The 13,811-nt window shown below is 41.6% G+C and overlaps 3 protein-coding genes across 5 annotated transcripts in view; 1 reads left to right on the top strand and 2 right to left on the bottom strand.

Moving 5' to 3' along the window:
• bcl2l13 (BCL2 like 13) overlaps nt 1-3,621 on the top strand; it is a 38,330-nt gene extending 34,709 nt beyond the window's left edge. For both annotated transcript variants that reach the window (XM_010773576.1, XM_010773584.1), the window contains exon 7: nt 1,754-3,621. In XM_010773576.1, the coding sequence (XP_010771878.1) occupies nt 1,754-2,698 (945 nt within the window). In that variant the 3' untranslated portion in view covers nt 2,699-3,621. The remainder of the gene's footprint in view (nt 1-1,753) is intronic.
• An 824-nt stretch (nt 3,622-4,445) lies between these two features.
• Nucleotides 4,446-8,317, bottom strand: bida (BH3 interacting domain death agonist). Its single transcript, XM_010773564.1, has 4 exons — nt 8,179-8,317; nt 7,624-7,893; nt 5,893-6,026; nt 4,446-5,061 (listed from the first exon to the last, which is right to left on the bottom strand). Exons 2-4 carry the CDS (start codon nt 7,880-7,882, stop codon nt 4,831-4,833), a joined length of 624 nt encoding a protein of 207 aa, XP_010771866.1. The 5' UTR covers nt 7,883-7,893; nt 8,179-8,317; the 3' UTR covers nt 4,446-4,830.
• A 1,029-nt stretch (nt 8,318-9,346) lies between these two features.
• On the bottom strand, nt 9,347-13,718 carry wee2 (WEE2 oocyte meiosis inhibiting kinase). Of its 2 annotated transcripts, none has more exons than XM_010773532.1 (12): nt 13,675-13,718; nt 12,659-13,046; nt 12,363-12,568; nt 11,811-11,868; nt 11,276-11,469; nt 11,046-11,167; nt 10,797-10,943; nt 10,586-10,690; nt 10,413-10,498; nt 10,147-10,317; nt 9,880-10,028; nt 9,347-9,805 (listed from the first exon to the last, which is right to left on the bottom strand). In XM_010773532.1, the coding sequence occupies exons 2-12, from the start codon at nt 13,001-13,003 to the stop codon at nt 9,649-9,651; spliced, it is 1,740 nt and encodes a 579-aa protein (XP_010771834.1). In that variant the 5' UTR covers nt 13,004-13,046; nt 13,675-13,718; the 3' UTR covers nt 9,347-9,648. The 2 variants fall into 2 exon arrangements, with proteins under 2 accessions (XP_010771834.1, XP_010771842.1); XM_010773540.1 differs by having other exon boundaries at nt 11,276-11,445.
• Between the last annotated feature and the right edge of the window lie 93 nt (nt 13,719-13,811).

The raw sequence follows: 13,811 nt of genomic DNA, 5'->3' as shown, positions 1-13,811 counted from the left end.
AGTAAACATTGAAAAAGGGTCCCACAGACCCAAACAGCACACGAAGGTTAAAGGTAAGCATATAATAATGTTCAAATATGCTAAATATATACAGTGCAAAAAAACAAAAAAAGAGGAGCAAAAGTAGCTCTCACCCTAAAAAAGGTTGGAGACCCCTCTTATAGAACGATACATTTGACAATTTTAAGCTTGGCCTACCATTTTATTGGAGCGATGAGGAACAGGTGGGGCTTGAAAAGGCCCACCTGTTCAAATGACAGAAAAAGTTTGAGAACCACTGGCATACGTCAATAATGGTTTGCATTCTGTGTGCTTTCTTGGAAGTTAAACGTTGTGTGGATCACATGCAGATTGGGACAGGAACATAATAACCCCCTCACATTCTCAGATGAGACATTGTAGCCTTGTCTGCTGTCAGAACCTTTCTGTCTTGCAGCACCCACCCACACGCCTTTACGCCCTCCTCTGTTTGAGTCTTGACCAGTCATGTCACACCTTATGTGACATGCAACAGAGAAGCTTGCTTACGACCGATCCAAAATGTAGTTTCAACCCAGTTTCTTTCCTGTTAAACCAGATAATTAATTTTTTTGTTGTCTGTGTATTGGAAGGATATTTGTGAAATTCGTTCATAAGATAAACTAACCTTTTGGTGATTACCTTTTATGCCGTGCCATCATCAGATCAATGATTTATTGCATCCAATACTTTTTTTACCAAATACACAAGTTAAACTAATGTTATTCCCTTAAGCCTTACAGTAGCTATTGTTTGTGTTTAGAAAAGCAAATGTTAGCATGCTAAAATGTTAAATATTATAGCTGCTGTTTTCAATGTCACTTTGAGCATGTTAGCATGCCGAAGTTAGCATTTAGCTCAACTGGGCTAGAGTACATCCTCACAAAGCTGCTAGCATGACTCCTTGTTGGTGTAGCATTAAGTAGGATAGCTGGATTAAAAAAAGTCATGATTTGTGTGCAGTGCGTTTTATCAGATTGTTCTGACATAACATGGGCTGCCCTTTTGTGATGTAAGAGGAGACATGTTAACGTGCCAAAGTCCAAAATGAGGACCGGTTTAAACCTGGCCTCGCAGGGCTGTGTGTGGGCGGTGTTGCTGGACAATGAGAGGATACAATCGAGTTTAGCAAACTGCCATTCACACATGTCTTTCTTAACATCTTTATTCACTCAGTGTGTTCACACATATGCCCTCCAGTGAGCGTGCATCCTGCTCTCATTGTAAACACTCGCTGGCCTACATACTGTCAATTCTGCATCACGTCTCTGCACACTCAGCAAAGTGGAAAGATATGTCTGGTACGGTCATTCTCATGCTACAATATCTTTTAGGTAATATTCTGACTTGATAAAAACTGTTTTTGACCTTCAAAGTCAAACCTGTATTTACTTCTACCGTTTGATTCCTTTTAATATATTTTGCTTCAGTAAGTCGAATGATCATATGATTATGGATGTTATATAATGGCAGAGCTTTACAGAGGGCTCCAGATGTATTGCTGATACATATCTGCAATCCACTAGGTGGCATACAAGGGTAACTTAAGCTATAAAGCAGTGTCAGTTGAAAAGTGACTTTAGTTTGACTTAGTTTATGATTCGAAAGTAGCATCATGGTGAAAAAAATCCTCTGCCATGTTGCATTATACAGATTATCACATTTCACTTTTCCATCTATTACTCAAAATTCTTTAAAAAAAATATTATGTTGACATCCTCTCTGTCTATCCCAGGGTGAAGTATTCAGCCTCGAGTCAGAGGACGAGCGAGGTGTGATCCTCGCTGAAGACATCAACGACATTTACATCTTCACCGGGGACCAGCACCCTGACCATCTGAGCCCCCCCTCCTCGCTGCTCTGCACCGGAGAGATCAGCAGCTGGCAGAGCTCGTGGCAGACGGAAAGCTTACCCGCGTCTCTGGCCGGCCACGAGTCCTGGGCACAGGTCAGCGCCATGGACCCCGAAGATGTGAAGAGCCTGGACAGCAACGAGGGCGCGGCGGCTCTGGCCGAGGAGCGCAGTGAGAACAACTCTTCGAACTCGGACATTGTCCACGTGGAGCGCGAGGACGCCGAGCTGCTGGAGGAAGGCGGGGATGTGGCAGCGATAGACGAGAGCATGATGAGCATCCTGGGCACGGAGAGCGACATGGCCGAGCTCCGGGAAGAGTTCAGGGGCCAGATCCCCCCCGTCACAGAGTTGGCCGACAGTGACTCCACGGCCCCAGCCTCCCTGCTCTCATTAGAGGAGCCGGTTGTCACAGAGACACCTGCAAGCTTGTCCGCAGAGCCTTCCATCATCTCCTTAGAACCTGATCTTCCTCCCCCCGTCACTGAAGCCCCCCCTCCCTCTGAGCCAGAAGCACCTTCATCTGTTCCTGAGCCAGAACCAGAAGCTGCCCCACTGCCTGCTGAGGTGGCCCCCCCATCTCCAGCCAAGGAAACCCCGTTAGCAGAATCAGAGCCGGAGCCCGTCGCAGTGCCTCCCCAGACAGAGATTGAGGCCCCGCCCGCTGAGCCCCTGGTCCTGGAGGATGCAGTGGCCCCTGTAGAAGCCCCGGTGGAGGAAACCCCAGAGCAGCCAGAAGCAGAGCTCTCGCTGCTGCTGTACGGAGGCGCCGCGCTGGTGCTCGCTGCTGCCGTGGCCTACAGCTTCATCAGCTTCAGGAGGAAGTAGTACATCTCAGGGGAGGAGAATGAAATTACAAGATAAGGAAAAATAAATGTATTGGTACACACATGGTGGGACTCTTCTTGCCAAGTGGTTTTTTGAAGGTTTAAAATCTGTGAAAATGACCCCCAGCAACAAAAGAAAACATCTCATCTGCAACCGTACTACTGGGAGTCCTGCTCCACAAACACAGCAGGAGGAAACGATGCACTCCACTGTTCTCCTATTTCTTTTGTCTCTCTTTATTCCTTTTTGGTTATCTTCCAACTGTGTGTTGAAATTCTCCAGCTTTTTATAGCCACAGATTGGAAAGTTTGTGAACTTTGATCCCTCTTCTGCTAGTTTCTGTTTCTGTTTAGTCTGTGGCTCTTTCCTTGGAACCACTTGAGCCAGTGTACCTACTGAAAATCCACTGACATTTCCGGTTTTTCTGTGGGACTAAAGGTTTTCCGGCTTTCTCCCTTTCTATGCAACAAAACAGCACTTACTAATATCTCCCCCCATTGTCTGATTATGATTCTTTCTCTCATTCACACATAACAAATGCATGACCTATGGAGGAAACCAGTTATTTGATTTTACTTGTCGGTTTCACACACAGAACAGGCGCATTAGGTTACAACTATTGTTCCTCTTTACATTCTGCATGTGTATGACTTCACAGCAGGTTTTAATTTGTGTGTATTCAAACATTAAACATTTTTGCCCTAGAATTGATGAACGTATGTAACTGATAAATCCAGCCTGTTCCGCCGTCATTCTTTTGCCATCATTGGTATGCAAATTTGAATATAGTGTGAAGATCCAAAAAAAAACTTGAAATAGCAAGTAATCTTAGTTATTGTATTTCTACAGTAAGGGGTCATCTAGTACTTTCTAAAGATACCCCAGTCCTCGTGTGAACTGCACCTCATTCTGTTAGCATTCGCTAAAAAAGAAAATGTCAGCCACTGTAGTACAGATTCCATCATCCAATCATTTAAATCGATTTCATGATTGAATGGGCTACCACACTTCCAAAAACACATTTTCTCTCCATCTTTACTTTCTCCGAGCCCTTTTAGTCCTCAGTGTTCTTTACTATTACTGCTCATGATGTAACTCTCTTATGCCACAACTTTTATTCACAATTGCTCCTGTTGGGAATGTACCATTCCCACACCCTCCCTGTGTAGAAAATGAGGTATTAAAACAAAAAGGGGGTCCTTCAACAACACTAACCAGCATTGTGGTTTTATATTTACATAAATAAATGCTGTGATAAAGATTTGTTTTTGAAGTCAAATTCAACCTCTTGGGTTACAAGATGTTTTTGCCATAATATCAACCAGCTAAGGAGAGTTTTTAAACTAAATGTGAAATGTTAGAGGGGAATGTCCCCGGACCCCACCCCATAGTCTGTGTAGAGTAAATGAGTTATCTTGCACTTTGAGAACTCGTGTCATTGAGTTGTGCAGTATCACATGATTTTGGGGATATTATGGTAAGTTGTATCAGAGCTTATAAAAGGCTGCAAAAACATGGTGCACAACAGATACCATCTTCTATGAAAGGATGTATCCCTGTAAGTCAGTGGTAACCTTAGTAATACTGATGGACTCAGACAATGCCTGCTTCAAAGGGAAACTGTTAAAGTGCAGAGCAGGATGGGTGTCCAACACTTTGTACCTTCAGTTTCCTACAATACACGGATATGAAAATAAAACATTTGAAAGCCTATATGTTGTTTGGATTGAATGCTCATCTGTGTAGATTTAACGTTTCCATTGCCATATCATTACATTTATTTATATCAAAATACAATCTTACAGAATTTTAGATTGAAATTAAACTCATAACGGGAATGTAAACATTTAATGAAATCACACTAAATAATAGCCATACATGTATATGCCAAAAGCTAAATAATCAAATACAACAATAATGATGTATTTCAAGTATAAAAATAAAGTCATGTTGGCAAGTTTAAATTGTAAACAATAAGACTTAAAGCACAAAGTTAAGAAATAAAAAATCATTTCCCGTTTTCAAATATGAGCATAAACTCAAACAGTTCAGTGTCACTTCCCTTTCCTCTGAAAAGTGGTTTTTCACTGTACGGTCGACTCAGCACCTTTCACAGTCAGCTGGTTTCAGGTTCAGCTGTCCTCCGCCGTGTGTCTCTCAGTCATTTCCTCGGTAGTCCTGGCGGGGTTAAGGAACTGCAGCGCGGTGACGAACAGACTTCTCAGCAGCTGAGGGGCCAGCGCACACACCCCCTTCACCAGGGTGAGCGTGAGGGCCAGCATGACTCTCTCCCGTGAGAGATGATGCAGACCCACGCTCTGCATCACACTCTGCACCTCCCGGCTCAGGTGCTCCGTCCACTGCTGGGAAACAGAGGAACAATAGGATCGACACCGTTAGGTCATTTAACGAGCAACAACAAACGCACTTCTATGCACCTTATTATTACTAGTGTGTTTATATCTCAGTATTTAATCTTTTGAAGTTTTTTATTTTGCACGTGGCAAACATCTTGATGTAAACAGCAAAATGGTGTCAATCAATTTAAGCAGAAATCAATACAATTATTTTATTTTGCAGCGTTGCACTTGCTGTAGGTGATTTCACATGGACATCGATTATTAAATGTATAAATTAATTTAGGTTTTTGGGGATGTTGAGCAACTGCAAACCATTTTGAATCTGAATAGTGTTATAGCAAAGTAAATAGTAATTTACAATAAATCTGTGTTGGTGTATGGTGCATACGGTGTATGTAGACTAGAGGAAATACAAATACCTAATTTCACCCAAGGATAAATAGATAAACAGTTCTCTGATGCAGGGAAAGTAGATAATAAATATGCTATGCTAGATATGTAGTGAAAATACTACTCAACACTTTTTTCCATAATTGTTTTTGTTACTAAAATGCATGATCACATATATGAAATCACCTAGTACTAGTCTAGTATGCATTATGCAACTACAACAAATATTACATAATAATATAAAATATACAAGTTACATGTAACATATCATACAATTAAAACCACATTACTTCCATTCCTAGTGTAAACTGGACCGTTTTAAACAATATATAATCATTATCTTACAAGTAAAAAAACACCACATTTTGAGTCAGATTATAAAGGATTATCTTTGACAGACACATCCAGTCCAACATGAACATGTCCTGAGCTCACAGCACTCACTTCAGAGGGGGTGTTGGACATGTTCCTGCTCAGGTTCTGGGTAGCCTGATTCACAACATTTTGTTGAAGCTGGTCGGCGATTTCCCTCAGCTCTTCTGCTAACTGCTGACAATCTGCTGCCTGTGCCCTGCCCACTGCAGGAAAACAAGACGAGATCAACATCAGTACACTTCAGTGATCATGATATGTGTTTCTTCACTTTTGTTGCTAATAATGGCAGTAACTTTGACTTTGATAAGGTAGGCAGGGCTCGACATTAAGGACTGCCCGATGGCCCGGGGCCATCTAGTATTTAGCTCGGGCAATGAAGCCTCACCTACTGGTTGCCCGATCGGGCAATCTATTATGCCAGTATTATGCAGCTCGCGGATCCAGTAATGAGTGACCCGACAGTAAAACTAAACATATCTATAACTAGTTTAGGTAGTTTGAGACGTAATTAAAATAGCTACGTGTGATATTTTAACCTGAAGTGTGCGTTTTGTCCGCTCACCGCTGCATGTGATCATGCAGAGCTGCGTGTCGACTCGTCAGCAGCAGCTGATCTCTCTCTCCCTTCAGATTAGACTTCACTCCCGTTTATATCCATATCGATCAGATCCAGCTAATGATATGACTACTTGCTTATTAAAAGACACCTAAACAATAAGTGTCGCTATGCAACCGGGTGAGGCCACAAAGTATAGCGCAGCATTATGCATTTGTTTACATGCCCACCGGAACCCCGAGGCATTACCAACGCACAATCAACCCATACAGCACATCTCTTTCTCCACATTAAGTGTTAGACATTATAATTGACTATTCTTGTCTGTAACATACTCTTCTTGTCTGTCACATAAGTGGCGCAACTGAAGCGGTATTGCGCTAAAGGGAAATTATTTTGACCGGAGAGATTTAGATTTGCCGGCGAACGGGAACTCTGACGTCGCCATTTTGTGTGCTTCGCGGATGCGCTCGGCTCCTCTCGACTGCTGCTCGGAGTCTGCTCGGTCAGCTTCCGGATGAGGAGGCATTCGTTCGACCAATTTACAGTAGATACAATTACAAACATTTTTAACAGGGGCCATAATAGTGTAAATAATGTTTGTTTTGGCAGTTATAACTGAATGTTATGTTTTCTACTTTTTTACATCTGGGAAGGCATTTGCCTTCATCAGATGGAAAGTGTCTTCACCAACAACTATTTCTTATAGCTATGCAGGGCATGCAAGCGAGCTAACACAAACAAGAACAAACAAACAAGTGAAATGAAGAATACAATTTAAATTGTGCAATATAATATTGTGGTGGTTCATCTTATAATTCAGTCTAGAGAATGCACCAGACAGGATCTAAGACCTGCAAAAATCTAAAGATTTCTAGGGGGAGGCCCCCCAAACCCTTCATGCCATTTTGTCCGCGCGCATTTTTCAGGGCAATCTCTATTGGGCTCAGGGCCATCTGTAAATTAGCTTAGATGGCCCACAGGGCCATCTCCCAAAATCCTTAATGTCATGCACTGGTAGGGTAACATCAACATTACATGGGTTAACAATTGTGTTAAAATAAAATGTTGAGTTCACCTGACACTGTCTTTAAATTAAGGACATGCTTAATAATACTTTAGAATAATATCATCCTAAAACAAGCCATGGAGATAAACAGCTGATTTCAAAGATGTACAAGTGCTAGTATGAGTGACTCCCTATGAACTTAGTACATGTTAAAAGGACTGATTTAGTTACTCACAGGGCCACTGCAGTTCCACTGAAGGCAGAATATCCTGTAGAGCAGCTCTGATGGGCAGGTGTCCGTCAGTTTCAAGGTCTCCATCGTCAAGATCTTCTTCACAGGGTTGATTAAAGTTGATGTCCCTGGACAAATTCAACTCCTTGCCGAGGCTGAGAAGCTCCTTACTGAACTCTGGGGTGCTACTGTCCGATTGAAGGAAGACCCACATGAGCAGGGCAGCGTTTTGCCCACTGTTCAGGTCCCCCAGCTCATCCATCGACAACCTCTCTAGATTGTGTTTAATTTAGACAAGCATGATTAGGGTTACATTAGCAATATAAACAGCTATATAATGTATCCGTATCAACTACAGACCCAGGGCGAAAAAACCCGAAACTAAGCTAAAGTAGCATTTGCAGAACTGTTTCAGGGTTAACCGTATCCGGGTAAGCTAGCAAGATAAGCTAACGCTTAGCTTACTTCAACTTTCGAGCCGGAAAGTTGACTCAAAACAAAAGTAAAACTGGAAATGATTGCTAAATAAGTTTCAACAGTATGGATTTTTTCACTCACATTCGTTCCTTGGGCTTTGGACTTCAGATTTTTTACTTCTTACAAGTAACAGTTTATCGCCTTATGATGCGCCGACAGGGATGTGCCATGCAGCATCAAGCAGCCAGTGGAGCGCGAGCCGCACAACAACAGATCTGGATCAATCTGAACATGCTGCAGGGGGGGCAGAGAGAGGGAGGAGGCTGACCAATCACACTCCTGATGCCTTCAAGCACAGGCGAAAACATTTTTGTTTTTTAGTTCTCACAACTTAGCCATCTGTATAGTCCCAAACAGAATCCCAGCTAAATCAGATAACGTTAACCTTAAAACCGTTTTATGAGCAAAATGTACTTAAGGTATAGACTACAAAGTAAAACTGAAAAAATTCCTCCATGTTTGATTTATTGCTATATATATATCGAAATGTATTTGATACTATTGTTGGATCAAGTAGCATTTTACTTTAATTGATAAAAGTTTTTATACAAAAATATATAATATATGTTGTATAATTCTACTTTTTTGTACCTTAAGCAGTTAGTCCATTATGTAAAATGTTATGAAGAGTAGCTACATTTCAAATTAATGTAGTAGAGAAATGTACAATATTGACTTTTAGTCATGCAGAAGTATAAAGAAGCAATAAGTAAAAATACTCAAGTACAACTACTTCAAGACTGAACTTAATTACAGCACTTGAGTAAACGTACATAGTTACTTTCCACCACTGCATTTGCCCCATTGTGTATAAAGCTGAAAAGTAACATGTGTCATTTAAAAATCTTCCTCCAATTGCATCTTTGTCTTTGAGTATCTAATGACTTAAGTTTTTACTTCATAAAACAAATTGATAGAAAATTATTTGACTGCTATTCATGCCACTTTCGGTTGATGTGACCTGTTGTGAAAAGCCTAAATTATGCATGTGATTCATAAAACATGTATTTATTACATTAATAACCTTTCACGTAGGTCTCAGCCTACATTCCAAGTCACCCAATCACTGTTTCACATACAGTCATACAGTTGGCTGCAGGTCTAGATAACAAAAGAAAAAGCCACAGGAAATTCCCTGTGTGGCTTTTCCAGCAGCCTTTCCAAATGTACTTGTCTGGGTTACAGAATACACAACTATGAGTTACAAAGCTCAATCCAATAAGAACAACAACAAAAAAGGAAATCCAACTGATAAAAGATTTAAATGTTTATTTACAGTTCTAAAGAAAGTACATTGCACCAATTAAAATTCAACTGCCAGAAAATCACTTTGTGAAGTGTTTAAGTCAGTCTGATTAGTCCTTTAAAACCAATGATATCCAGATGTGAGTTAAAACTGTCCATCCACTTATTTATATTAGTCTCAATAAAGTCTTTGCTGTTTGGGGAGAGGGTCACCCTGCCTTATCCGAGAGACATGGTTTCCTTTTACAACAGCCTGGTTGCTGAAAGTGACTAATTTCGGACTGGCATGTGGGCCTTCCATTAGATTCAATAACCTGTGCAGCCAAAGCTGATGGATCGTGGCGCGTTCCCGCCAATAAGCCTCTGTGCTCTGGGTGGGAGCCCCACCTTTACAGCGAGTTTCAACCCTGGAGGGAGGTTCTGCTTGGGGGACAATACAGCCTGACGAGCCTCCTGGAGCTCTCTAAGGAGAAAACGGAAATAAGTGAATGCTTTCAACTGGTATGCAAGAATTATCAAAAATGTTTTGCTTCTTACCTTTCAAGCATGGCTGTCCTGAACTTCTCTACATTGAGCTCTTGGCGTAGCCGAGCGGCCACCTTTCCCGTCCTCCCCTCTCTCAGGAATGGGTGCTTGCACAGCTCCTTGGCAGATGGCCGCTTTGACAGGTCTGGATCCAGCAACAACTGACAGAAAAAAAAATATATATATTATTTTTTTTAAATCACTATATAAAAATAGTAACTATTCATGGCATTTATAGTTTTCAAATAAACAATAAGATCAGCTTAGAAATTAAACTACCTGAATTAGGCCTCTGAAGGGAGCAGATGGCTCCTTTGGCAGTTTCGGAAGCTCTCCGTTTCTAAGTCTGTGCCAGTCGGTTCCATTTTGAGGGAGTGGAGGAGCACCGGCTGCCAGCAAAATGGTGAGGCCAAGAGCAAAAATGTCCGCCTTGGGCAGGTGGCTGTAATCCTGATCAGCAGAAAGACATGAACATTAGAAACAATTCCTACACTGAGGTGCAACCAACTGAGAACCTAAGCCAACTTTTCCTTTAACATTTTTACCTCTTGAAGGACCTCACTGGCCAGAAAGCGGCTGTCCCCTTCCTCAACTTGAGGACTGTTGGTTGAGTTCACATTACCCAGATCCCCTGCAGAAAAAAGAAGGCTTGACAGTAAAAAAAAACAAAAACATAACAACAATTAAAAAAAATGTTATCCAACTTTAAATAAAATACCAATTTTGTAGACGACTCCACCTGAAGCGTTTTGGTAATCTTCCTCCTCACTCTCCCCTTCACCTGATGCACTTGTGCTGGGACGCTGGCAAATGAATATATTACCTTAAAAAGGAGTTGAAACAAGAGACGGTTCTTAAGCACAGCACATTTTTGGTTAAGACTGTACAGAACAAGAAATGCAGACCTAGAACTGCTCAATGAGACTTACTTGGTTTGATGTCGAGGTGCACGAGGCCTGAGCTGTGGATGTACTTTAACCCCATGGACACTTGTAAGAGCAGATCCTTCAACTCATCCTCTGTAAAAAGCTCACCCTGCTCTTCCTTCGACACAATGGCATCACTGAGACTTCCACCTGCCACAAACACATCAAATCCACACAATTTAATTGAGTTGACTTAAAGATATTTAGAAATGTGTTTGGGTCCTCCTAATTTGGGGTTAATGAGAAACTTACCGTTGCAGTATTCATTCTGAATAATCATGTGATCTTCTTCTGCCCATGCTGAATAATAGCGAACAACATGTGGGTGGTGCCCAAGAACAGCATGTGCATACACTTCCTTTAAGGCCAACTGCCTGAGAAAACATAAAAAAAACAATCAGATAAATTGGATCAATGTACGTACAAAATAAAAAGGGGTGACTTATCTGTATCTGGCACATAGCGTCATGCTGCGGACTCACTCATTGGTAGAGCCTGCCAGGGGTCGGCGAGAGCATTTTATGGCGTACAAACAACCATCCAGCCTCTTCACACACTTGTAAACTGCTCCAAACTCGCCCACACCAATGCACTCCAGCTCCAGGAACTCACTCTCATAGCGTGACAGCATAAAGGCTTGGACAGCTCGCCTCTGCCAGATAAACAGACGGAGGGCCTTGTGGTAAAAAACAAATGAAATTTCTAAAGAAAGAACACACGTCACAGAGGGCAGTCCCGAGTTTCATAACAGCGAGGAGAATCCGTTTTTTTTTCTTTGATGGGTAACCAAATACGGTAGCACTTCCATCAGAGATGAGGATTGTGACAGGCTTTTCTGTTTGCTGGAGATTCCTTAGAGAAATCACGGAAGTAGCGCTGGCAGCATGTCATTTTGGACAAGAAAAAGAAGTGAAGAGGCGGACAAAGATGACAAAGCCTGACGATGAAATAATATCTGAAGAATCTGACAGGGGAGGGTTACATTCACCATAAAAGCACTGATGAAAATAGCTGTACCTTAGGTGGGAGGAAGGCTTCATCATCCTCCTCAGATGACGTTAGGCTGTGTTTAATCCTGGAAGATGAAAAAATTAAAAAAGGGACTTTACATACTCATTAAAGAAACTGCATTAGTAAGCGATTAACAAGTCAGGCATATGTATGAGATGGAGAATTATATATCCAGAATAATTTATTATCCAGAATATTTTATATTGTTTATATTTGCTATACTATTTTTAATTGTTAATTAACTTTTCCACTTTAAGTATTTGTATTTTAATGTCTGAACACAATCATTTCCCAAATTGGGATCAATAAAGTATCCATCTATCCATCTTCTAAAAATGTCATTCCTGTGGGTTATCTATAGCAACCAATTCAATTCCATTTAAAAATAAGTCTTATTGTGACACCTACACCATAATACAGTCATATTTATTTCCCTATGATGTTCTCAATTACACATTTCTCACACATTAAACGAATCCCCATCTGTGACTAAAATGTTGGGCCATGCCGGTGTTTACAATTCATAACTTCACAGAGCTACAACAAAGCAGTAGATACCTGCGTCCATAATCGTCATCACTTCTACCGCAGTTCCTCCACTGCGGCTCGCTGTTCCTGCGGACTGTGTCGGGGGTGAAAGGATTAACATTGACCAGGGGTGCTTTGATGTGGTTAGCGGCAGTAGATGAGGCAAAACGCAGGGTCCTAAGAGGGCGACATATCTTAGTACTGGAGCAAGGCTGGGACGACTTAGATAGTAAGCTCTATAGGGGGGGGAAGAGAAAGGCAATTTATTTCACTTAAGTAAAACTGGTTTAAAATTGAGATCACAATCAGTCTGAATTGCTGCCTACTTTGGGTGTGCTGGGAGAGTCACACAGCCTCAGTTTCCTCCAGGAAGCATAAGGTATGGGGCTAGTACACTGCGAAGGGGAACATATTGTGTCGTTTCTGCTGCGGTGGCGTTGCACCTTGGGCTTCCGGCACGTAGAGCTGGGACTGCCGATCCGGGGACTGCCGATCTTGGGGCTGCAGATCCTGGGGATGCGGATTCTAGGACTTTGAATCCTGGGACTTCGAATCCTAGGACTTTGGAACCTGAAGGTGCAATCATCGGAGCTGTTGTCACTGCAGCTGCCCTCCTCCCCACAGCTAGAGAAGTCCAGCCGCTGGCTGAGATCGTCTAAAAACTTCGACATGCTCAGCGCCAGGGAGTTTTGGCAAAGGTTTCCCCTAAAATACCTGAATAGAAAAAACTTAAATGCCTACATTTTGTGTGCAAATATCAGACATTTGTGTTTGGTTTGTGTGTGCAAAATCTGCTATTAAAAATGGTACATTAAAAGACATTCACAAAAAACAAGTAGAGAAAGTAGATCTACATGCTGTGTGCTGAGGTAGCAAGCAGTCTTCATGTTGCTGTCCTTTCTACAATCATGCATTTGCTTGCCATTAGAGAGTAATAATATTTAAAATGGCGGTTAATGCATTGGATTGTAAAGATAAGATGAGATAAGATAAGATGGACCTTTATTAAAGCCTGCATTTAAACCTATTAAGGAAAAGAGGAAAACATCCGTGTCTCTAAACCCATAGGCCTTCACCCAGTATGGTACTACTACTACTATTAACTCCACGACTGCAACATAAATCCCATTATTAAATCATTATATGTCACTTTACTTATTTACTTTTTCCTTCTTGAGGTTCTTCTAACCAAAAATATAGGGCAAACAAAAAGCAGTTTTCCAGACACACTTTGATATTATTTTCCAGGCGCTTCTGACATGTCAACAGGTGCTTCACATATGGTCATAAATGTACTTCAGCATGTGATTTAAGTGATAATGTGTTCAACATTTATACTCACTAAGACGTTGAATTCCCCACCGCCTTACCACGCTTGAATTTCGCGCCTTGTATGTAAATTACTTCCTGTTTATGCCTTCGGGTTAACACAGCTACCTCTCTGATTGGCTGAACTGTTCACAAACCGCACACCTGACT

This window comes from Notothenia coriiceps, unplaced genomic scaffold, assembly GCF_000735185.1.
Source record: "Notothenia coriiceps isolate Sejong01 unplaced genomic scaffold, NC01 NC01_scaffold00000339, whole genome shotgun sequence".
NCBI classification, from domain to species: Eukaryota; Metazoa; Chordata; class Actinopteri; order Perciformes; family Nototheniidae; genus Notothenia; species Notothenia coriiceps.
Note: the sequence above shows the minus strand (reverse complement) of the source record. Positions and strands in the feature narration are given on the sequence as shown.

Coding starts and splice junctions, on each gene's coding strand:
- bida (XM_010773564.1), bottom strand. CDS start 7,882: ATGGATGAGCTGGGGGACCTGAACAGTGGGCAAAACGCTGCCCTGCTC. Junction 6,027..7,623: donor AGTGGAACTGCAGTGGCCCT/GTGAGTAACTAA, acceptor GTTTTCCTGCAG/TGGGCAGGGCACAGGCAGCA. Junction 5,062..5,892: donor TGTCCAACACCCCCTCTGAA/GTGAGTGCTGTG, acceptor TCTGTTTCCCAG/CAGTGGACGGAGCACCTGAG.
- wee2 (XM_010773532.1), bottom strand. CDS start 13,003: ATGTCGAAGTTTTTAGACGATCTCAGCCAGCGGCTGGACTTCTCTAGC. Junction 10,499..10,585: donor TGGAGTCGTCTACAAAATTG/GTATTTTATTTA, acceptor TTTTTTCTGCAG/GGGATCTGGGTAATGTGAAC. Junction 10,029..10,146: donor CCTTCAGAGGCCTAATTCAG/GTAGTTTAATTT, acceptor TTTTTCTGTCAG/TTGTTGCTGGATCCAGACCT.